Genomic DNA, 24,408 nt, shown 5'->3' on the forward strand with positions numbered 1-24,408 from the left:
CAAGTGGACAGCAAGCTCAAACTTCTGGAACATCTGGCTTATGCAATACGGTTACTGAATTCTCTGGGATACACAATCAACAAAGTGAAATCCAGGCTAACACCATCTCAGAAAATAACTTTCCTGGGTGCCAACTTGGACACAAACACTCAGATGGCCTACCTTACGCCAGAAAAACAGGGGCAACTAACTCAGTACTTCAAAATACTAGCAAATTGTACCAGGCTTACTGCAAGGAAAATCCTGCAGGCTCTGGGCTTCATGGCATCTTGCATTCTTTTAATCCCATGTGCAAAGTTGCATATGAGAAAACTTCAGTGGTACCTAAAAAACCTATGGTCTCAGCACAGCCACAATTTGGAAACGATAATACCAATAATTCCATGTTTGCAAAAGGAATTTCTATGGTGGGCCCAAGCATGTCAAACAAACACAGGTCTCCCATTCTGCAAGCCTCAAGCAAATCATCACAACAGACGCCTCAGATTACGCCTGGGGGGCGCACATGACAGACGGGTGCATTCAGGGCAAATGGTCCCAAAAGGAAAAGCACCTTCACATCAACCAAAAAGAAATGCTAGCAGTGATAAATGCAATTACAGCATTCAAGGACCTCCTGCATCCAGGACAATTATTGATAAGAACAGACAACACCGCAGTAATGTGGTACATAAACAAACAAGGAGGAACACATTCATACCCCCTGTGCAGACTAGCCATGACACTTTGGAACTTGGCTCTGGAATGGCAAATCGAACTTCAAGCACAGTACTTGCCAGGTTTGGAAAACATGCTGGCAGACAGTCTAAGCAGAAATGTGACGGATCCGCACGAATGGAAGTTGCATCCTCAGGTGTTTACAAAGATAATCCAGGCGTGGGGAAGGCCAGACATAGATCTCTTCGCCTCCCAGAGGAATCATCAATTGGAAAAGTTTTGTTCAAGGACCTTCCATCCAAAGGCCTGGAGAGTGGACGCCCTTTCATTCAGTTGGACAGCATGGACAGTGTACGCTTTCCCACCTCTGCCTCTTCTGCCCAAGGTGCTCTTGAAAGCAAGAGCAGACAGACCAAAGATGATACTGATTGCTCCAGACTTGCCAAGACAGCACTGGTACCCACTCCTGAGGAGCCTAACACATACTCCTCCCTGGCTTCTACCTCTAATGCCTCTTCTGCTGACTCAGCACAGCTACAAAACTCTTCACAGTCAGCTGAAAACACTCAATCTCGCTGCATGGAAAATTCCTTAACACCACAACAGATTCTACTCCCCAAAGAGGTGCAGGACGTCATTCTGGAGGCCAGAAGGACATCTACTAGAATGGCCTACTCCGCAAAATGGAAACGGTTTTGCTCCTGGAATGAGAAAAAAGGCCAGGATCCTAGAAAACTAAATTTGCCTCAGGTATTACAGTATCTAGCTGAGCTGCTGAACAGTGGGCTTTCATTTTCCTCCATAAAAATCCATGCCTCAGCCATTTCTGCAGAATTCAACACTGATCCACTGTTATTCTCTCACCCACTTTTAAAACAGTTCCTCAGAGGGGCTAAGAATATAAGACCACCAAGGAAACAACCAGTGCCAGCCTGAGATCTTAATTACATTCTAGAAAAATTAACATTGCCTCCCTTTGAACCAGCTGCCTCAACAGATTTCCAATATTTGTCCTGGAAAACAGCTTTCCTTCTGGCCATTACCTCAGCTCGTAGGGTTTCGGAGCTACAAGCCCTCATGGCTGTGCAGCCCTTTCTCATCTTCCATCAGGACAGGGTTTCCCTTCGAACCAATCCGTCATTTATGCCTAAAGTGGTATCCAGGGTAGCTTTGAATCAAGCCATACACTTACCTACCTTTTACCCCAATCCTCAAAACAAAGGGGAAAGGCTGCTACATTCCTTAGACATCCATAGACAGCTACGTTATTATTTGGACAGAACAAAGCCTTTCAGGAAATCAGAATAACTCTTTGTGTCCTATGCTGTAGGAGCTCAAGGGAAGCCTGTTACCAAACAGACTATTTCAAAATGGATAGGCCACTGCATACGATTTTGTTACTCCTATCATGGGAAATCTGTGCCTACAGGCATCAGATCCCACTCCACCAGGGCCACAGCTATCTCTACAGCCTTCCTCAGAGGAGTTCCTACCAAATATATTTTGGAGGCAGCCACTTGGAGTTCTGTGCATACCTTCACAAAGCACTACCACCTGCCTTTATATTCCAAAACTAGAGCAGGCTTTGCCACTGCTGTTTTGCAGGGCATTCTGGCTCATCCCAGTTCCACCTAGTGCCTACCACCCTGTGCGTAGCTTTGGGATTCTACCCATATATGATTACTGCAGCTGTATGCACGATGAACATAGTACAGTTTTGTACCTACCATAAATGTAGATGTTCGAGTGCTAATACAGCTGCAGTACAGGTTTCCCTCCCTCCTTCCCCTCTTGGTGAAGGACTAGTGGCTAACACCTCCTCATACAACCTAATTTGGGTTATCCTCCTATGGTGTATTTGCTTGCAACTACTGTTTTTTTATTACATTGCATTGCTTGAATATATTTTTATATATAATTTTATGTATTGCCTTCCTTCTGGGGGCACCTGACATCTGGGGCAAGAAAAGACTGAAGAATATGGCGTCGGCTGTGTCTTGTATACCCCTGTCGCACTGACGTCAGGAAAGAAAGCGACAACAACCGACGCCGGACCTAGACTTTGGAATTCGGCCGACCGAGGGACCGCCTGACGGCAGAGAACCCATATGTGATTACTGCAGCTGTATTAGCACTCGAACATCTACATTTATGGTAGGTACAAAACTGTACTTTTTACAAAGTCAACAAAACTCAAGATCTAAAATAGTTTACTTTATTTGGTCTTCAACCTGTGAGATACTGGATCCATATAGAATCCGAGCCAGCAACCTTATTAGTATCTCCTCCGAGCTCCAAGCTCCTTTCCTTACCCATAATACACCTCCACTACCTTCCAACCCCCAGATCTCATTTGCTGCTGCTAGCTGAAGCATCGTGATCCCCAGAGTTCCAGTTTGTAAGTGGGTGTAAAACTCTAACAAAGTCTCTTTTTTTTCCTTCTAACTTTAGGTTAGTGATAGTGTAGGTTCCCCTTTCTCCTACCGTCGCTTGGTGCGTCGAGTTTTCTAATTTTAGAGTTGTTAGCTTAGTCTTAGAGTAGTTTGTGAGTGTGTTTGCTTCCCCTCTCCCCCCTCAGTGTGTTCTATGTGTGGTGAGTGTGTGTTTCAGTGAGAAAAAAAAATACTACTACTTTTTTCTGTTTTTTCCACTGATACTATGGCTGATAAGCCGATGTTTAAAAGATGCACTGAGTGTGGCCATAAGTTATCCCCTGCGGATGGCCACACTCTTTGTGTTATGTGTTTGGGCGTGGCCCATGTTAGTACAAACTGCACTATATGCGCGGGTTTTATGCGAGCCATCAAAGACAAGAAGGCTAAGTTGGCCCTGAAAGGCCTTCTTCCCTCATCTGAGGCAGTTGTCTCATCTTTGGCTTTAGGCACAGTGGCTGCTGTGGTCGCCTCTCCTTCTCTTCCCCTGGCTTCTCCTCCCTCTCAGGTTGGGGCTCAACCTCCCATGCCAAAGCCTGTGGAAGTGGAGCGGAAAAGGGGCAGAGAGAAGGAGAGAGAGTGTCAAAGCCAAGAGAGAAACGCAAGAGGTATCAGGACCTCCCTTCACCGGTCAAGACAATTAGGATCCATGACTCCCCTTGGCTCTGATCTCTGAGGTTTTCTCCAGAGCCAGAGAAGATGTGCTCTGCATCTAGGGCCTCTGTGCCCCGACCCGCAAGGTCGGAGTCTGTGGCCTCGTCTAGGTCCACCCGTTCTTTATCTGAAGTCGACATGGAAAAAATGAGGAGGTTCATTCGTACTCTGATCCAGATGGAGGTCTTGCCAGCCCCCTCTCCCTCAGGAGGGGGAGCTTGATTCCTTTTTTCCAACCAATTTCTCCTTCTCCGAGCCATCCACCAGGTTCAGAGTATTCGGATCCGAGGATGGCTTTAGTCAGGGCGTCAGCGCCAATGGTGCCTGCTTCCTCAATGCCGACAGCTGCCTGGAGCATGTCAGATCCGACCCGCTCGGATCCAAGCCGCTCTCGGAGCCGGAGCTTAGGTGTCAGATCCAAGGGAGTAGAACTTTTTTTCATCAGCTCTGTCTTTGTTGGGCCAAGTTCCCTCCCTCAGAGCTACGTCTACTTCGGGCCTGGCTCCGATTCTCTCATCGAACCCAGGAAGACCGACTTCCTTATTGGTTCCACAGGAGGTTCGTTCTCTGTGTTTATTCGATGTAGTAGAAAGGGTTCTCTCTGCTGGATCGAGACCCTTGGCTGTCCCCTCTGACTCCACCCAGACCCCCTTGGATCTCTCTAAGATTCCCATCATTTTAGCAGAGGGACAGCCCATGCTCAAGGAGCCTCAGACGGTTCCCCCTGAGGAACAAGTGACTTACGAGTTCCCCCAGGAGAGCCCCACCGAAGAAGTGCCTTGCAAGCATACATGCAAGAGGAGGTACTTGGATTCCCCCGAGTCCTTCACTGAGGATACCGACTTGGATGATGGGGAAGGTTTCCCCCAGGTCACCTCCCAAGGATGTCTCCTTTGGAGACATCATGGAAGTTCTTCACCAATGGGGAGGTTGGTCTGCCCCAAACCTTCTTCTGATGAGTCCGTGTTCCTGGAAGCTTTCGGCATGGACCTATCTACTTCCTGGGTGTCCCCTCCTGCAGATCCTTTGGTGGACCTGGTCACTTTGCAGGCATGGAAGGAGCCGGACACCGTGGAACCAATTCCCAAAAGGCCTGATAAGATTTTGAGTCCACCTTCAGATAGGCCGGCATGAAACAAGGGCTCCCCAGTAGACGCTATGGGGGTAGCAGCAGCCGCAAAGAAGGAACTAGCCCAGGAGAGTTTCTTGATTCGTCCTCCTGACCGAGAGTCGCAGATGATGGACCGCCTGGGGAAGCAGGTTTATGCTACAGCTACCTTTTCTATTAGGGCACTGAACTACCTGGCCCGTGTCACAAGACTCCAACGCGACCTGGTAAAGGAGCTAGTGGAGTCTCCCCCTAAGTCCATGTCGCAGGAGGACAGGGACTCGTTCTCCATGAGGATGGCCACTTTGAAAGCAGTCTCTAACACATCCATGCGACTCCTTTCACTTGCTACTGAAGGAGCGGCTAGGGCAGCTGGGTCCGGCATGTCCATGAGGCACAATGCCTGGCTCAGATTATGTCAATTTTCGGAATCTTTCAAGGCGTCCTTTGCCAGTGCCCCTTTTGATGGCTATACCCTTTTTGGTAAGACTGCCAAAGAGACGTTAGTCCAGGGTGAGAAGGACTGGAAGATGCTGTCTGCCATTGGGATCCACTTCTCGAACCCTTAAAGGTCCTTTTCCCGGAACCAGAGAGGGCAAAAGAAGATGTGGTTCCAGAAGTCACAGTATTCCCGAGACACCTGGGGCTCTTCTTCCCCCAGAGGCAGAGGGGGGCAGAATGGATGCCGGCCCAGAGGTAGAGGGGGTCCAAGGAATTTGGGGTCTCAAGAACCTTTCTCAGACAGACCTGGACAGCAGCCCTGAGGAGTGGCCCGACTGCTCTACTCTGGAGGCAGTAGGGGGACGATTGTCCTTGCACCTGGCGGAGTGGGAGTCCATAACATCAGACCACTGGGTGCTTCAGATCATATCCAGAGCATATTCCATCCCCTTTGCGGGTCCCCCCAAATCTCCCAAACACCTCCCGGATGTACCACCCACGCAAAGGGAGACAGCAGCACAGGAGACTTCCAAGCTGCTAGAAAAATGAGCCATCAAAACCATCCCCCCAGATCAATCCGGATCAGGCTTCTACTCCAGGTTCTTTTTGGTGCCAAAGAAAATGAGGGACTCAAGGGCCATTCTGGACCTATCCACCCTGAACCTGTCAGTTGCCAGAGAGAAATTCCGGATAGTCACACTACAGTCCACCATGCCGTACCTGCAAGAGAGTGACTGGATGTACTCGTTAGACCTCCAGGATGCTTACTATCACATAAAAATGCACAGAAGCTCCAGGAGGTTCCTCCGCTTCCAACTAGGAGTTAATCACTACCAATTTTGAGCCCTACCCTTTTGGTCTCGCCACAGCCCCCAGGGTGTTCAACAAAGTGATGGCAGTGGTAGCGGCTCACCTGAGGCTTCAGGGGATTCAGGTCTATCTGTACCTGGACGATTGGTTCATCACTGCTCCCACCAGGCGTCCACTCTCCCAAACCAGGGATTATTTCTTGATCCTTGCCCTGCATTTGGGGATCACAATCAATGCATCCATATCACTCCTAGATCCTGTACAGGTGATAGATTACATTGGTGCAAGGATAGATACTTTACAGTGCAAAATTTTCCTGACCTCGGGGAGAGTACAAAACCTGAGGATGGATGTCTGTCTGATCTACCATTCTCATCTTCCAATGGCAGAATCAGTGTTGAGGGCCTTAGGTTCAATGGCAGTGACCATAATGCTTCTTACATGTGCCCGGTTACATAGGAGAATTCTGCAGTGGACTCTAGCTGTACAGTGGTCCCTGTTGGAACTTCCATTGTCATGTCCAATACAACTCAGTCGAGTCTGTCTGTCATCCCTCATATAGTGGATGTGTTCTCCGGGCATTTTGGGGGGGGACTCTTTGTTCTAGCCCTGGCCCAAGCCACAGTGACCACAGACACCTCCTAACTCGGGTGGGGGTGCATTGTTCGGGCAGGACAATCCACGGCCTGTGGTCCCCTGTAGAGACCAGCTTGCACATAAATGTTCTAGAGATGAGTGCATTCCTTTTAGCGTTGCAGGCCCTTCATGCCTTTCTTCCTCTGGGAACTATTGTAATTCTGACAACATGTAAGTGGTCTGGTATGTCAACAAACATGGAGGAACCAGATCTTACCCCCTTTGTCACAAGGCCATGAAAGTGTGGGAATGGACGATTTCCACCGGTCATTTTCTCATCACAACGCACATTCTAGGACGGTCCAACATCCTAGCGGACAGGTTGTCAGACTATTCTAATGCCTTATGAGTGGTCTCTGAATCTTTCAGTAGCGGAACAGATCTTCCGCAAGTGGGGGTCAGCCTTGCTGCAATCTCTTCGCATCTCCTTCCAATGCGAAGTGCAGCAAGTTTTCACTCTGAACCCCCTGCCGGGGGAGTACCCCAGAGATGCTCTAGTCCATGCTTGGCCTCCCGGTCTTCTATATGCTTACTCTCCAGTACCTCTCATTCTGAGGTTTCTACAGAAAGCTAGTTGACTGGGGAGCAAGGTGATCCTCATTGCCCTGTTTTGGCCTCACCAGGTATGGTTTCCCCTTTGGTCTCACCTTCTGGCTTCACCTTGGATCTTGGATCCCATTCAGGATCTGATTTCACACCCTTCAGGGGTTCCTCATCTGAATCTGGACAGTTTGAAGCTCTCAGCTTGGCTGCTCCAGTTCCCGTGATTGCTAGAACTCCGTTGGGTCTGTTTTGGTGGCTGCTCATAAGTCCTCTACCAGGAAGGTTTATCGCAGCAAATGGAAACGTTTTTCCCTTTGGGCCTCTCAGAGGAGTTTAGACCCCTTCACGGCTCCTATTTCCACCATTCTAGATTTTCTAGCTGATTATTTTTCAACATGGAGCTAGTTCTTCCACTGTCAAGGTTTAGTTGGCTGCCATTTCTCATTTTCATGTGGGTGAGATTTCTGCCTCTCTAGCCTCGTCCAGGCTAGGTAAAGCCTTTATTAAAGGCACTTTTCTGTTACACCCCCTGCTCAAGGATCCTGTTCCCCCATGGGACCTTACTGTGGGTCTTCAAGCTCTGGTCGCTCCGCCTTTTGAACCTGCTGTAACCACAGATCTAAAATGTTTATCTTGGAAAACAGCATTTCTGGTGGCTATTACCTCTGCCAAAAGGGTTTCAGAACTGTAGGCCTTATCCAGCAAAGTTCCTTGTATGATTTTTCACAAAGATAGGGTTTCCCTTCGGACCAATCCATCCTTTTTTCCTAAGGTGGCATCACCAGTTAATATCAATCAGACTATCAATTTACCCATTTTCTTTCCTAATTTTGCTAACAAGATGGAATACAAATTCCACCTGCTGTTCATAGACAGTAACGATTCTATTTACACAGGACAAACAATTTCCGTAAATCTGATCAATTGTTTGTATCCTTCTGTAAACCATTTTTGGGGAAACCTATCTCCAAGGTCACTGTTGCTAGATGGATTTCTTCATGCATTCATGCATCTACTCAGAGGTGATCTCTGCCTGACATACAAGGCCATGTCCAACCCAGAATTGATGGACATGCTCCACCTAAAGAAAACAATATCCCCTCGAGCCACATGCTGTAGGGATCTAAACCTTACCACAACAATATATAGGACATGCTGGAGGGATAGATTCCTGTCCCAAAGACTTCCCATGCTTTGGAACAAGATTCCAGTCTACATTAGGCAGAGCTCCTCGCTAACACTCTTCAAGAGAAACCTTGACGAGTGGATGGGAAACAAAGTTTACCCCGGGGATCACTTTAGTGGCTCTGCTGGACAGAGACACAGGGAACTAATCTAAGGGGGCGGTAAAAGTCAACACATTTTGGCTGGGCTTATAAATGCCTTCAGGCAGATAGCCTAGTACCTACCTATGAACCTATCCTTTAGGTGTATAAGGACAGAGGCATGGCTCCTCTGGGTCAGGTGAGAGCTCATTCCACTAGATCCATGGCTACGTCTGCTGCCTTTTGGTCTAGTCTCTTTGGATGATATTTGTTCTGCAGCTACTTGGTCCTCATCTCATACACTTATTTCTCATTACACATTGGATTTGACTTCCAGAAGGAGGGCCACCCATGAGTTTATTAGCTGGGGACTCTGTTCCACAGGTTGAAGACCAAATGAAGTAAACTACTTCAGATAAAGAAGTTATGTACTCACCATAATATTCCATCTGAGTAGTTCTACTTCATTTGTCTTCAACCATCCCTCCCTCCTTCCCCCAGACCTTGGTATATGAACAGCCTATGGGCTGCGGTTATAGGTCACAAGTATTTTTTCAAGTCTGGTTATCAGTATAAGATTCAGCAAACTCAATCTGGGGGTTGGAAGGTAGTGGAGGTGTATTATGGGTAAGGGGGGGAGCTTGGAGCTCAGAGCAGATGCTAGTAAGGTTGCCGGCTCGGATCCGAATACAGATCTGGTATCCCACAAGTTTAAGACAAATGAAGTAGAACTACTCAGATGGAACGTTATGGTGAGTACATAACTTTTTTTTTTTTTTCCTCAGCCACTTCTTTCAAAGGCCAGAAAGAGAGATTGGCTGTCCACTTCTTGCAAAGGCATATTTCACAGTTATGATTGATGTTTTATGGTCTCCCTTACATCCACTAAGTACATTGTGGCTGTTTGTCTTCCTTATCTCCATGTCCCATCACCAGACTCTGTCTGATTCAAGTCTAGGGCATTCCTGATTCTTCTAGTCAACTTTTGTTTTTTTTTTGTTTTTTTTCTGTCTTTCAAACATTTTAATTTGGAACATTGGAAAAGGTTTCACTAGTAAAAATCTATATGCGAACTTTGTCAGAAGATTGAGAAGTAGAGTCTCCTTCTGTTTGCTGGCTCATTTGTTGCTGGATAAACTTTTTTTTATTTTTTCCCTAGCCTGTAATGCATCAAAAATATTTTTGATCCTCAAGGAAAAATATTCTGAAGACAGCTGGATACAGCAACTTGAATATCACACCTACGTCTCGACATTCCCTTATTGCTTCTCTTTTGCCTTGTGTACAGTGAATAATCATATTCCATAAACATTCTGTAATTGATAATTTAAACATTTGCTACAGTTTTGTTAGGATCAGTTCTTTCTGCTAGTGTGATTACATCTGTACTAATATTGATCTTGGCTTATTTCTGATAGCCAGGTTTGGAGTGTACACAAGATGTGCCCTTTCAATTAACAAATCCTGCTGTGGAATACTATTCCAGTTGCTTATTTGTGCTTTCATAAAATTTAATAGAGTTTGTTCCTTCCATTTTCTCTGGTACAGCAGAAAATTTCAGGTTTTCTGTGCGTGCTCTTTCCTCTAACACTACCACTTTTTGAAATGGCTGCTCTTGAAAAGTCTCCTATTCAGCCCGCCTTTTCTTCATTTCAACCTCTGATTTTTTCCAGTTTTACCAGCTCATCTGAATAGCTAGTTAAAGCTTCTATTTTTCAATTAATTTATTATTTGAGTTGATATAGTCCTTCAGTGTTTCATTTATTTTAATCACTTCTGAGCATATTATTTTTTCACTAAAATACTGGAAGCCATCTATTAGACCAAAGCTGGAGCTTGAACTGCTTTTTGTTAAACAGCTGCAGCATTCTTCCCAGCCAGTGTTTTCTCTTCACCTTTTCTGGTTGATTTTCTTTCAGGTTTTTCAAATTTCTTCTTTGCTGGCATTTAGGCAGTGTTCTTAGTAGCCGTAACCAACTTTTTCCCAAGCCAACAAAGTTAGTGGCCGTTATTTCTCAGTGTCTGTTTTCACACTGGGAGAGTTGTAATTAAGCTGTTGATCATTTTGCGGATATCTTGGAAGGCCTGTTTCTAGAGATTTTGGTAAGTTTACTGGGTTTTTGTTTGTGGATCCTCTACCTCATATAACTTATCCTTTATTCTATCTTTTCATGGTTTCCAGATGTTGTAGTCCCACTTTATCCCTTATTATGCCTGTCATTGAATATTACACCCTTTGACATGTACCTCATTTAGCACCTAATCCAACTTGAAAATCTTAACATTTATTTGCCAATAAGATGTCTTGTCACTGCACCTTTTAAATACTCTGACTTTAAGCCTTGCCCATCTACTCATTATCATACAGACTCCTGAGGGGTTGATCTGTACTTTACCTGTCATGTTGCGACTGCTCAGCACTCTTTGAACTTTATGTAAACAGAACCAGTGGTATTACAAACACTTGCTCTAGAGATCTAAACCTTTTCTACATCAACACCACCAAATGATGTGACGATACCGAACTCAACTTATCCTCTGCTTTTGAAACAGACAGCCCGAGTATTCCCGTGATACTTATTAGTTGACAATCCCATGTGCTGCTGCTGTTGCCATTCTTCTTGTGGTGTGACAGTCCAGTTTAATGCTCCCGTTCCTCAGTAATGCATTGAAAAGTTCATTTGAACAGTTTAATGCTCCCGTTCCTCAGTAATGCATTGAAAAGTTCATTTGAACAGTTTAATGCTCCCGTTCCTCAGTAATGCATTGAAAAGTTCATTTGAACAGTTTAATGCTCCCATTCCTCAGTAATGCATTGAAAAGTTCATTTGAAGGCTCTGACAACATTCCATCTAGTTTCTTAAGACTCTCGGGCATCCCGTGCATTTCCCCACACATTATAAATGCCACCTTGTTCTCCCTTAAAAAGGACTAGTACAGTTTACCTTACTCAAAGAATGAACAAACAACATGACTGATTATTGCCCTACAGAAAGTTAACTGCAAAAATGTTGGCTAATTTTGGGGGGTTGCTGGTGAAAATTGTGCCAGAGTCTTGAGAAAGACTATTGTGTTTGCATCTGGAGCATTACTTTAGCCAGTGTATTTTGTAGTAGAGCTACAGTTATAAGTAAGTCATTATAGTTAGCTGGTGATGTGTTATATTGCTGTTAGTGGACTTGTTTTTAAACTTCAAGTTGCACATTCTTTAATTCACAGTGCCTTATGCTTTTAATCCCTTACCAGGTTTGCAAAGAACCTTTCCCCAGACAAGATCAACTTGAGTACTCTGAAGGGGGAGGGGCAGCTTACCAACCTGGAGCTTGATGAAGAGGTGCTGCAGAACGTACTGGACCTGCCAACGTGGTTAGCTATTACCAGGGTCTACTGCAACAAGGCTGGCATCAGGGTAGGTGGAGACTGTATGAAAGACACATGGCTTTTTAAGCTTTTACTCCTCAACATTTCAGATTATGATCTCTTGACAGGGGTGCACCCTTTGGTTTTAATTACCTTTTTCATGCCTGGTCTGTGTTGTGATAAATTAGTAGATTTTAGTTCCTGCTACAGTAACTTTTTTCTGTTCAGCCTTTTTTGTTTCTTTCTTCTTTCACTTTCCTTTACTTTCCCAAGTAAAAATGTGGTGGTATCACAATCTACAGCCATTGTTTAATGGTCTGGAATATATGTAAGACAACCATTCCACTAAGCATGTGTGTGTTTTGTTCCAGTACTTTTTTTGTTTTGGAGGACTCTACCTCGTGCTTCTTAGACTTGCAGAGGTGTGGAAATCCCTGAACTATGAGTAATCACGTTTTTCATTAAAAAGGAAAGAGAAAACAATATTTATTGCAGTTCTCCTTAAGTATTTAAGTTGCACTTATAGTGACGTGTGGTGATATTTGTTTGTACTTTTCTGCTTTTTTTTCATACTTTAACCAAAGTAAGTTATCTATTTGCATTTTTTTAGGTTGTTTCATACTGTAGTCTTGTAGCTTGCATTGCAGTTGTGCGAGGATTGTATTTCTACATTATACTGCACTTCTATCCCAAGAAGTAGAATTACTTGTAAAAGTTAGCTGTTTGCATTTTAAACCCTGCTGGGCCTTAGTCTTGTAGTTTCATTTTACAGTTGTGGCAGAACTGTGCATTAGTGCCAGATATGAGTCTTATTTACCAGTTTTTGAAAAAAAAAAATGTAATAATAAATAACTACATATTGGCATATTTTAGTGCCTTAAACTATAGTAGAATTACAGCAGTGAGAGTATTGATGTCCTTCCATACCACTGTTGCAGTATTACTCACTAAAGGGATCCCCTGTGATGGGCAATAAATAAATAAATGTTGAGCAGAGAAAGAGCTTGGGTTTGAGCCTCTGCCCACTGGTTTGAAGGAAGGTCTGGAAACCCGCTTGGGGTTGGCAGTGAATGGAAATAAGCTATTCAGCCAGTTCCAGTAGAACAAAGGGGTCAGGTTTCTACTCCAGACTATTCCTGGTACCCAGGAAAGAGGGCTCTTGGTGCCCAATCCTGGATCTTTCAATTCTCAACACCTTCCTGGTGGTCCCAAAATTCAAGATGCTTACCCTGCAACAGCTTCTCCCTATACTAGCCAAGGATGCCTGTTTAGTCACCCTAGACTTAAAAGAAGCGTATTTGCACATCCCCATCAGGGAATCATGCAGGAAATAGCTATGTTTCAGGGCAGGATCTATGTATTATCAGTTCTCTTGACTTCCCTTTGGCTTGTCTACTGCGCCCAGGGTATTCACAAAATGCCTAGCTCCAGCCATTGCATACTAAAGGCAGGGAAATATCCAAATTTACCTGTACTTGGACGACTGCTTGATTCAGGCGGACAGCCATGATATTGCTGCTTCAACACCTGGCATTTGTAAAAAGCCTTCTCACTTCATTGGGGTACACCATCAACGAAAAGAAATCACAACTGGTGTCCAGTCAAAAGATTGTATTCCTGGGAGCAAGCTTGGACACAACTTCCCAGATGGCATTTCTCACATCAGAAAAACAGGTCTGTCTGACAGACTACTTCAAGCAAATGGCCACCAGAACCCAGCTAACTGCAAGAAAAATACTGCAAGCCCTAGGGTTCATGGCCTCATATATTCTGCTAATTCCATATGCAAGACTGCATATGAGGAAACTTCAGTGGTACTTAAAAAGTCTTTGGTGCCAACATTCTCAGGACCAGGAAACAGTCATTCCTATCATACTTTGTCTGAGGGCAGAGTTACTTTAGTGGGCAGAAGCATGCAACCACAACAAGGGACTGCATTTTAATCTACCCCACGCCACTCAAACCCTGACCACAGAAGCATCAGACTATGCATGGGGGGCCCACATGGCTGGCAAATGGATTCAGGGCCACTGGAGCCCAAGCCAAATTCTCCTGCACACCAACCAAAAGGAGATGCTAGCTGTACAGAATGCTCTGACAGCTTTCAGATGCCTAATCCTTCCAGGACAACTGCTGATAAAAACAGACAACACCACAGTTATGTGGTACATAAACAAGCAGGGGAGAACCCATTCTTACCCACTCTGCAGGTTAGCCATGACTCTGTGGAGCACAGCTGTGGACAACCAAGTCCATCTACAAGCTGACTTCCTGCCAGGCAAACAAAATTCACTGGCAGACGACTTAAGCAGAAATCTCCTAGACCCACAGGAGTCGAAATTGGAGCCCAGCACCTTCAACCTTCTGATCCAGAGGTGGGGGACCCCAGAGGTGGAGCTCTTTGCCCCCCCCCCAACCACCAGTTAAGCAAATTCTGCACCAGGAACCCTCACAGCAGGGCCTGGAAGGTGGATGCCCCATCCTTTCAATGGGAAAACCTGTCAATCTATGCCTTTCCCCCTCTCTCATATGTACTACTCAAGATAAAAGAAGAGAGGCCAAGGACAGTTCTGATTGCCTCAGACTGGCCACGCCAGCACTGGTACCCACTCCTGCGCAACCTGACAACGGTGCCACCCTGGCACCTACACCAGACCCCTACCCTGTTGTCACAGCAGGAGGGACAGATTTTGCATCCACAATTGCAAACCCTAAATCTTGCAGCCTGGCTTATTCCTTGAATACTCCACCAGCAAACCTAAGTAAATAGGAGCTGGGCATCATTCTTGAAGCCAGAAGGCTTAGAACTAGGAAATCCTATGTGGAAAAGTGGAAAAGATATTGTTCTTGGATCCACTGTAAAGGAAAGGACACAGCAGTGCCCTCCTTACCTCTAATCCTGTATTACCTAGCAGAGGTACTACAGAGAGGTTTATCCTTCTCCTCCGTTAAGATTCATGCCTCTGCCATTTCAGCTCATTACAATATTGAGCCACCTCTATTTTTTCACCTTCTCATCAAACAATTCCTGAGAGGGGCCAACAACTTAAGGCCTCCAAGGAGAGCACCCACCCCTGCTTGGTACCTTAACTTTGTACTGGAAAAGCTCATACTTCCCCCTTTTGAACCTGCTGCTTTAGCAGAGTTAAAATTCCTGTCTTGGAAAACAGCCTTGCTTCTAGACATCACTTCGGCTAGAAGAGTGTCTGAGCTACAAGCACTGATGGCTGTGGAACCCTTTATCTTCCATGCTGACAGGGTTTCCCTCAAGACTAACCCATCCTTTATGCCTAAGGTGGTGTTCAATGGGGCCCTAAACCAATCCATCCATTTGCCAACCTTTTTCCCTAACCCTCAGAATAAAGGGGAAAGGATCCTGCACTCTTTGGATGTGCACAGACAGCTCAGGTTCTACCTTGATAGGACTAAGCCTTTCAGAAAATCTGACCAGCTGCTAGTCAGCTTTGCAACAGGGGCATAGGGCAAGGCCATTTCTAAATGAAGCATTTCCAAATGGATAGCACACTGCATTCTTTTCTGCTAAAAGCACCATGGAAAACCAACCCCTCAGGGAGTCAGATTACATTCCACTAGGGCTACTTCTACCTCTACAGCCTTTCTCAGGGGAGTCCTTACCAGGAACGTTCTGGAAGCTGCAACCTCGAGTTCTGTACACACCTTCACCAAGCATTACCACTTGCCTATCTTTTCCAAATCCAGGGCAGGATTTGCTATAGCAGTCTTGCAGGGCCTACTAGCCAGCCCTAACTCTTCTGGACTCCTTCCACCTTTCCTCAGCTTTGGGAATCAACCCAAGTGTGATGACTGCAACAGTGAAACACAAAAAACATAGTACAGTTGTGTACAGTTGCCATGTAGTAAATCTACTAAATGTAGATGTTCGAGTGTATTCACTGTTGCAGTCCTGGTTTCCCTCCCGCCAGCCCCCCCCCCCCCTGGTTTTCTCTATCTTTTTATCTCTCCTCTCTGTGGCTATTCCTAATGATATTGGTATTTACGTTTTACTGGTGGTGGTTTCCACACCATATACTAGCTCCCTATTTGGGGGTTCCTGACATTTGGGGCAAGAAAAACTGATGTAATGGTGTTGGCTGCCTGTTTTTATACCCCTGACAACCTGACGTCATGGAAGAAGCGATCGCATCCAAAGCAAAAATACTAAGACACTGGTATTCAGGCCAACTGAGGGCTACCTGCAGGCAGATAACCCAAATGTAATGACTGCAATAGTGAATAAACTCGAGCATCTACAGTTATGGTAAGTGTACACAACTGTACTGTCTCTGCTATTCCTCCTCTTCTTGGTGCCTTGTTGAGCACTTTTTCTGCAGCTTCTCAGACTCGTTGATTCCCAACCCACTGCTCCTAAGAAGCCTGATAGGTTTTATAAGGTGCCTGATGATTGTAAATTTCTTTACAGGTGTCCCTCGCTAACCCCTCTCTTATTTCTGTTTCTTCTGATAAGCCTTTCAAGCTTTTGCCCTCTACTAAACTGCTTCCTTCTGACAAGGACAGCAGGGCCATGGAGAGACTGGACAAAAAGCTGTACATTGCCACTACTCTGGCTTTTCAGGTTATGAATTACCAGACCCATATGACCAGGTGTGTTTTAGCCCTTCTTTCTCAGGTTTTTCAGGTGATTTCATATCTTCCAGATTTTCTTTGTTGGGGTCTTCTTCTTAGGTGGCCCACCATTCCATTAAGTGCGGGTATGATGCAGCTGATGCTTCTTCTAGAGTTGCTCTTCCTGGCTTTGCCTTCAGCCCTTGCCTGATGATAGTAAGGCTAAATTGATGGATGTTTCTCTTGACAATAAAAATCTCTTTGGTTTTGCAGCTGCTGAACGTTTTAAGTCTCTTCAAGAGAAGGGTAAGGCCATGCAGGAATTGAAACACATTTTTGTTTCCCTGTTCTTAAATTTCGGAGTAATTATCCTTCCAAAACTCCCTTTGTACATAGACAGTCTCGCCCTCCTTCCAAGGGTAAGAAGGGTTCTAGTAGGGCTCCTCCTGCTAAGTCTACTCAGACCCCTACTACTCAGAAGCCTCCTTTTCCAGACAAGCCAGGTTCTGTCTGGCTATTTTTCCCTCCCTTCTAAGTCAGGTTCTTTTGTCTCTTCATCTTTCCCTGTTCCTTCAAAACTGGCTAAGGATCTCTCAGGATTCATGAGTTCTGTTTATCATTCATCAGAAGTATTTATGGTGTGGAAATCCCTTCTTCCTTTTCTAGGCTTTCCTCAACCTCTTTGGGAACAGCTGCCCTTTTTTCAAGATGTGCTCCAGAGTCTCTTATCTCAGTTCACTATCCAAGCACTATCTGCTCCTCGAAGGGGGAAAGGGTTCTATTTAAGGATGTTTTGGTCCCCAGGAAAGAGGAACCTGGAGACCCATCCTGGATCTTTCACAGCTCACCACCTTTTGATTGTTCTCTCTCTCCAGACCCTATTTCCTGTTCTTCTTCCTCAGGCTTTCCTAGTCTGTCTGGATATCAAGGTTGCCTATCTTCACATCCCTGCTCATCCTTTTTTCAAGCAGTTTTTGCATTTCTCTGTTTCTTTCTTGCATTTTCAGTTCTTTGGTTTGCCCTTTGGCCTCTCTACTGCCCCATGGGTCTTCACCAAATGCCTCTCTTCTGTGTTTGCCTTTTGCAGGATGAGGGGGATTCAGATTTTTCCCCTTCCTGGACGGACCTGCTCATTCAGGCTCCCTCTCCGGAGACCCTGCTCCAGCATCTTCATTATACTATTTGCCTCCTGCAAAGTCTGAGATCTGCTGTGAATCCCCAAATGTCCTTTCTCACTCCTTCACAGGATCATGTTTTCCTAGGCTGCAGGCTCCAGACCATCCCTATGCTGGCATCCCTGCTGCCTCCCAAGGCTCCATCTCTAATTAGTAATTTTCAGCGTCTTCTCCCTCTGGTCTCACTCTTGGCCAGGGAGCATCAGAGCCTGCACTATATCCCTATGCTTCCTCTAGCCAGACTCCATATGAGGAAGCTTTAGTGTTTTTTGAAGTCAGTTTGGCTTCAACATTCTTATCCTCTGAATTTTCTAGTTCCTCTTCTTCCATGCCTTCAAGCCAGAGCTTCGGTGGTGGATCTACCAGCTGTCTGTCAACCCAGGGCTTCCTTTTCAGCCACCACTTCACTCTCAGGAACTGTTTTGCGATGCCCCAAAGGTTCAGAGCCTTTGGCCATTTTGTCAGAGTGCAGACCATGTCAATCTCAAGGAAATGAGAGCACTTCTTCCTCTTCAGACCTTCCATTCAATGTTTCTTCCATGTCCTCTGAAGGTCTTTACAGACAGTACCACAGTAATGTGGTATATCAGCAAGTGGAGGGACTCTGTCTTACCTCCTTTAAAGACTAGCTCTTCAGGTTTGGGATATAGCTGTCCAGTTATCAGCTCACTCTTCAGACAGTTTGTATTCCCTTAGAGCAGAACATAGTGGCAGACTCTGAGCAAGTTCCTTAACACAGGCTAACGAGTGGATGCTGCACAGAGATGCGTTTCTGGACATTGTCCATCAGTGGGTACTCCTCAGGTAGATATTTTTGCTTCCCCTCTGAACAGGCAACTTCCTGTCTTTTGTACCAGAGTTCAAAGTGGATGCCCTCTCTTTCTCTTGGAAGGGGATGTTTCTTTATGCCTTCCCTCCCCTTCCTCTCATACAGAGGGTCCTGTTCAAGATTGAACAGGACTCTACCAAAATCTTGGTGACTCACTATTCGCTCAGACAGCATTGGTTCCCTCTTCTGCACCTAGCCAAGGGCATTCACCACAAGTTACCTCACAAGGTGGACCTACTTGCAGAAGACAAGAGATCTCAACCATCTTCACTTGTCCACTCTTCAATTGACACTGTGTGTGATGGGGCTTCGATCCCTTTTTATCATCTATTTTTTCCTGAGTATGTGCTCCGGGTTCTGCAAGAGGCCAGGAAACCCACTACCAGGAAATGTTTTGTCCGAATGGAAGAGATTTTCTGTCTGGTGCCTTGTTGGTAACCAGGATCCATTTTCTATGGAGGTTCCTCTGGTCCTTTCTTACTTGTATGAATTGCTCCCTGCTGGATAGGCTTACTCTTCTGTTAAACCTCACTGTTCAGCTATTTCTGATTGTCTGCCTTTGACTCCTCCTTTGGCCTCTAGGTTTGTGGTAAAACAGTTTCTAAAAGGCATCCTTCATATTAGGCCTCCCAGGAAGCCTATTCCTTCCTGGGACCTTAATTTTGTTCTTGAGAAATTAACTCGGGCTCCTTTTGAACCTGCAGCTTCAGCTTCCTTGCAACAGTGTTCTTAGAAGACTGTCCTCCTTTTGACCATTACTTCAGCTAGATGAGTATCTGAGCTTCAGGCCGTTATGGCTGCCCCAACCCCCCCCCCCCCCCTTGGTATTTCATGGAGTTAGCATGTCTGTGCTTACTAATCCTTTTATGCCCAAGGTGGTTAGTGAGTTGTCTGTTAAACAATCAATTCATTTGCCTCCTTTCTTCCCTTCTGTGTGGTCTGCCTGTGAGAAGGTCCTTCACCCCTTGAATTTACATAGGCAGCTTAGGTATTATTTGGATAAGGCTAAGGCCATTCGCAAGTCTGAGCAACCTTTTATTTCTTTTCATCTTAGATCTCTTGGTTTGGCTTTTAATAAACAGACCATTTCCTCTTGGATTTCTAAGGCCATTTCCTTTTGTTATTCTTTTCAAAGAAAAAGCCTTTCAGCCTCTATGAAAGGCTCATTCTACCAGGGCTATGGCTTCTGCTGGTGCTTTTTTCAAGGGGTTGGATACCATTTCCATCCATGTGGCTGCTACTTGGTCCTCTCTCCATACTTTCTCTAGCATTACAGATTGGATATTATTTCCAGAGCAAGTGGTGGCTTTGCCAGAACGGTCCTGTATGGTTTTCTGGAGGATTCTTATGGGCCTTCCTCCTCCCAGCTTTCCTCTTTGAGCTTTTGTACTGTCCATTTAGTGAAGAATACTGCAACAGTGATATGGAAGGACACAGTATAGCTGTGAAAATCTTATAACAGTAAATGCCGTTGTCTTCACTGATGCAGTATTCACTTCCTCCCTCCCTCTTTTCTCTTCTCCCTTTCTCTTTTCTGGATGAACATGTTCCTATTTTTCCTTAGACTGTTATTCCTCATGGGACTATTCAGTTCTGAGCTCTGGACATATGTACATCACCTTTATGCCATTTGCCATGCGTGGGAAGCATACATGTGAAGTATGTTGTCCCTATAATAATGTAAGGCTTTGGTATACTGGCTAGACATCAGGCTGCTCATGGCAGGGGATCCCTTTAATGAAGAATACTGCAACAGTGAAGAGGAAGACATCTAGTGTTATGGTAAGATTTTAGACAATTGTACTTTTTTTTTCCTCCTCCATAATTTGTGCTTCATTGCTTTGAGTCTACCCCATCCCACAATGAGACATTAAACTAAAGTTTGTGAAAGAGTTCCAATATTGCATTTATTTGATTGGATACCTCTCTAGCTAGCCTGCTATATCTAGCACAGAGCCACCCCTCTGGTCTTTTATGCAAGACTTGGAGAGACGTGGAAAGCCCACAATGTAAGTAAGAAACCTTTCATTAAAAAGGAAAGGGAAAAACGTATTTAAATTCTGCATAATTGTTTAAGCTGCACTGACATGTGTGGTGATGCTTCTTTGTACTTTTCTGCTTTTTTTCCCCATGTTTTAGCCAAAACAGTTATCTGTTTGCATTTTTTAATTTGTTCTAGGACCTTAGACTTGTAGCTTAGTTGTGGTTGTGTTTCTACATTATGCTACACTTGTATCTCCACAAGTAGAATTATTTGAGCAAGCTAATTATTTGTGGTTTAAACCCTATTGTATCTTAGTCTTGCAGTTTCTTTCACAGTTCTGGCAGAACTATGAACTCTACTGCCAGATATGAGCCTTATTTATTTATTTATTACTGCATTTCTTCATAACAATGTTACTGGTAAATGTCTGCATAAGCTGGTGCCTTAAACTGTAGCAGAATTGTAGTAGTTGGCAGTATTTTGTTTTTCTGCTCCCAAGATTTGTGCGTCAGTGCAACTGAACTGTACAGTAGCAAACTCCAAGAAAGCAAATGTTCTCTATAGAATGGTCCATAAAACTGTACCTTGTAAAGCAGTAAATTAGAGCAAAAATACCTTGCATGCTGACTAGCTTAAAGCAGCTAATTGGGGGTCAAATGGCAATACCTATTGATTTAGTAGAATTCAGTATTGCATAAACATTTAAAGTTAGTAGAATTTAGTATTATGTATAATCTGTACCAACAAAGCACACACCATTAATAGCCTTCTAATCCCAATAAACCACCCCCTTGTAGCTGACCAGTCAAATGACTGAACAGCATGGATATGCAATTTCCTAACTTTTCTGTAGCCAGTTGGTGGATATGGGCAACTTTTTTTTACAAACATCTTTATTGCATTATCACTTGTGACACAGGCAAATTTGCATTCATATAAAAGTAATCAAACTATATTAACACAAACATTATACTTACATAAGTTATTAAATTCCTGCCCTTTTTTAAACAATAAACATCTTTATTAAACCATCACTTACTGCATATTCAATCATGCATTTATATAAGTGAAAAGAAACCACACAGACACGGTCCTAGTTGCAGAATTTTACACCATAAACCATACTGAAACACTCCCAGTTGCAAACATTATACATCACTTGTAATCTACCCAATCTTGCTCACTCAGACATTACATAGTTCATTTAAGTCCTGCCTCCTTTTATGTCTTGTTCCTGCCTTGTATGTACTGTACCCACATTTTCCATTTTTTCCTATGTAATTTGTTCTTGCCCTTTTCTAAGGATCTTAATTCCAGTTGTTTTATCTCTGTTACTATATTCACTACTTCCAGTATAGTTGGTTTAGATTTTGATTTTCTAGTAATTGCTTTTTTGGCAGCCACCATTATTAGACACATCAAGGCCTTACCGTGTCTAGGCAATTCCGATTCTGTATCATAGCTCAGAAAAATCATCTCCCTCGTCAGACCAATCTGCCCACAAAGCTTCTCTGACGGTGCATCCCACAAGGAATTCTTGAAGTCCGCCAACTCGCCCCACTCCCAGAAAATATGTTCCCAGTTACCTCTTTCTTCCCCTTCACACCTCCAACACTTACTGTCTGCCTGAGGAAATATTCTCTGGAGTTTACATGGGGTATAAAAATATGCAAACATTTTCAGGCAAAAATCCTAAATATTCTAGATTTTGCGCATATTTTGGAGACGTACATATATCCTGCCATTGTTTCTTTGCGAGTTGCTTATCCAGTCTCTCTTCTAATCCTTTCTAACCTCCTCTAATTGATTCTTATAGTTATCATGCAATATTTTATATGTTTTAGTAATGGTTTCTTTTTTTAATGGCAGTTTCTGTTGTAGATTTTGTTAGAAACTATACCAGTGCTGGTCTTTCATTTAAGACCCCCCCCTATTTCTTTCTGTTTGCCTATACTCTGATATGAATCCCTGCTAGAGAAGGCAATCTCTAACCTGCAGTCCAAATAAATTATCGGTGTCTTCTCATTCTGTCATCTTACCCTCTCTAGTTATTCACTCCCTATACCTTGGTTCCTTTGCCAGTTTTCTCCAATAAATTCTGGCTCCCACTTGACTATTGTCTGTATCCCTAATTGCAGTTGTCTCTGTTGGCAGACTCTCCTTTCTCCATTCCCATGTTGGCTTAGTTCTTAGAATACTTTCTGCTACTTTATGGATATAATATTCTGCATAATTATTGTTATTCCCCTTAAAGACCTGCATCCAAAATCCAAGTCTCTCCTTGTTTCTTGAGCTTCCCCCGTGTTTCATCATCATCCCTTTCCACTTTGAATTCTAGTTTTCTTGTAGCTCTGAAATACCCCTTCAAATTGGATAATCCCAATCTGGCTTGTTCTACTGTAAGAATCAGTTTATCCCACTTGACTCTTGCTGTCTTTCCCTCCCAATTAATCATTCTGCTCTTTATTAATTGCCTATCTATGCCTGACCTGTGTATAAGACTAAAGGGACTAAAAACATTTTAACTGCTTGCATCTTACTATCTATATCCATATAACAAAGCTGCCATTTTCTCAGTTTTTGTATTATTTTTTGGTTAGTCTCTTCCCACATATCCTTAGCTGCCAGGCTAGAATAATTTTTAATCCGTACTCCTAACATGCGTGAATGGGCATACCTTCGTTGAAGGTTGTGCGTCAAGGCCAGCAACTCGGCACGTAAAAATCTACTGCCAATCATTAGCGGACCGGAGTTCCGCTGTGGCAACCCCTAACCGGGAAAAGCCGAAAGACACAACAAAAACAACTCCTAAATATTTAATTTCATCATGTCCTTATAAATATGGGTATTCCTGAACCACTTCATGTGTGGGTACATAATTTATTGCTATTGCCTTTTATTTTAGCTTCATTGATTTTGTATTCCGAAAAGATTTGAAACTGTCTCAGTGTTCCACAACACTGTAATGTCTTTTTCTGATTTTGTCAGGTACAAAATATCATCTGCAAATAAAGCCAGCTTTTTTTGACTACCTACCAGTTATATCCTTGAATTTATGAATCCCTTATTTTCTTTACCAGTGGTTCTAAATATAATACAAGTAATAGAGAAAAGAGGTGGTGCTGCGGTAGTGTTGTTGCCTCACAGTTAGATGTTGCCCGTTTGATTCTCAGTAGAGCGTCTTCTGTGTGACGACATGCGTGAATGGGTGTTCCTTCGTTGAAGGTTGTGCGTTAGGCCTGGCAAGCCAGCACGTAAAAATCTACTGCCAATCATTAGTGGACCGGAGTTCCGCTGTAGTGACCCCTAACCGGGAAAAACCAAAAGACACAATAGAGAAAACAGGACTCCCCTGCCTGGTTACTCTGCTCAAGCAGAAATTATCAGAGAGGACCCCGCCCACTTAAATTTTCACCTCTGATTCCTCATATATTCCTCAGCAGGCGACTCCATATTTTCTAACTCAGTCGGTAAAATATGAAATCAATTACCACAAGACCTTACAACCCTAACCTCTCTCCCACTATTTAAAACTAACCTAAAACATTTCCTCTCTAACCACTGGTTATGCTCTTGTACCAACCCTGACTAACTATTATTCACTAATTTTCCTGTTTCATTTAAAACAGAATATTCTGAACTATAAACCTCTTTATGTAACTCTCTATAAACTAATCTTTTCTCTTAATTTCTAACATTATCATTCCTGAGTACTACGTTCCATGTTTGATTCTTTAACTCACTTTTTAACGGTACTTTCTTGTAAATTATGTTTTGGCATTTGTAAATTTTTACAAATCAAAATATGTAAATTGTAAATTTTTGTTAATCTGATGATGCATCAATCTATATTAATGTTATTTTCTAATAGTTAAAACCAAACACAACTCCTTGTAGAAACAGCACCAACTGGTAAATTCGAAGAAGTAA

The 24,408-nt window shown here is 43.9% G+C and overlaps 1 protein-coding gene across 1 annotated transcript in view; it reads left to right on the plus strand.

The window, feature by feature from the left end:
* The window catches only part of UHRF1BP1 (UHRF1 binding protein 1), a 1,147,688-nt gene that overhangs the window by 430,283 nt on the left and 692,997 nt on the right, over nt 1–24,408 (plus strand). The window contains exon 2 of the mRNA XM_044076560.1: nt 11,793–11,955. Within this exon, the coding sequence (XP_043932495.1) occupies nt 11,793–11,955 (163 nt within the window). The remainder of the gene's footprint in view (nt 1–11,792; nt 11,956–24,408) is intronic.

The sequence above is a fragment of the Protopterus annectens genome, chromosome 7.part0 (assembly GCF_019279795.1).
Source record: "Protopterus annectens isolate FY-2018-M chromosome 7.part0, PAN1.0, whole genome shotgun sequence".
Taxonomy (NCBI): domain Eukaryota; kingdom Metazoa; phylum Chordata; order Ceratodontiformes; family Protopteridae; genus Protopterus; species Protopterus annectens.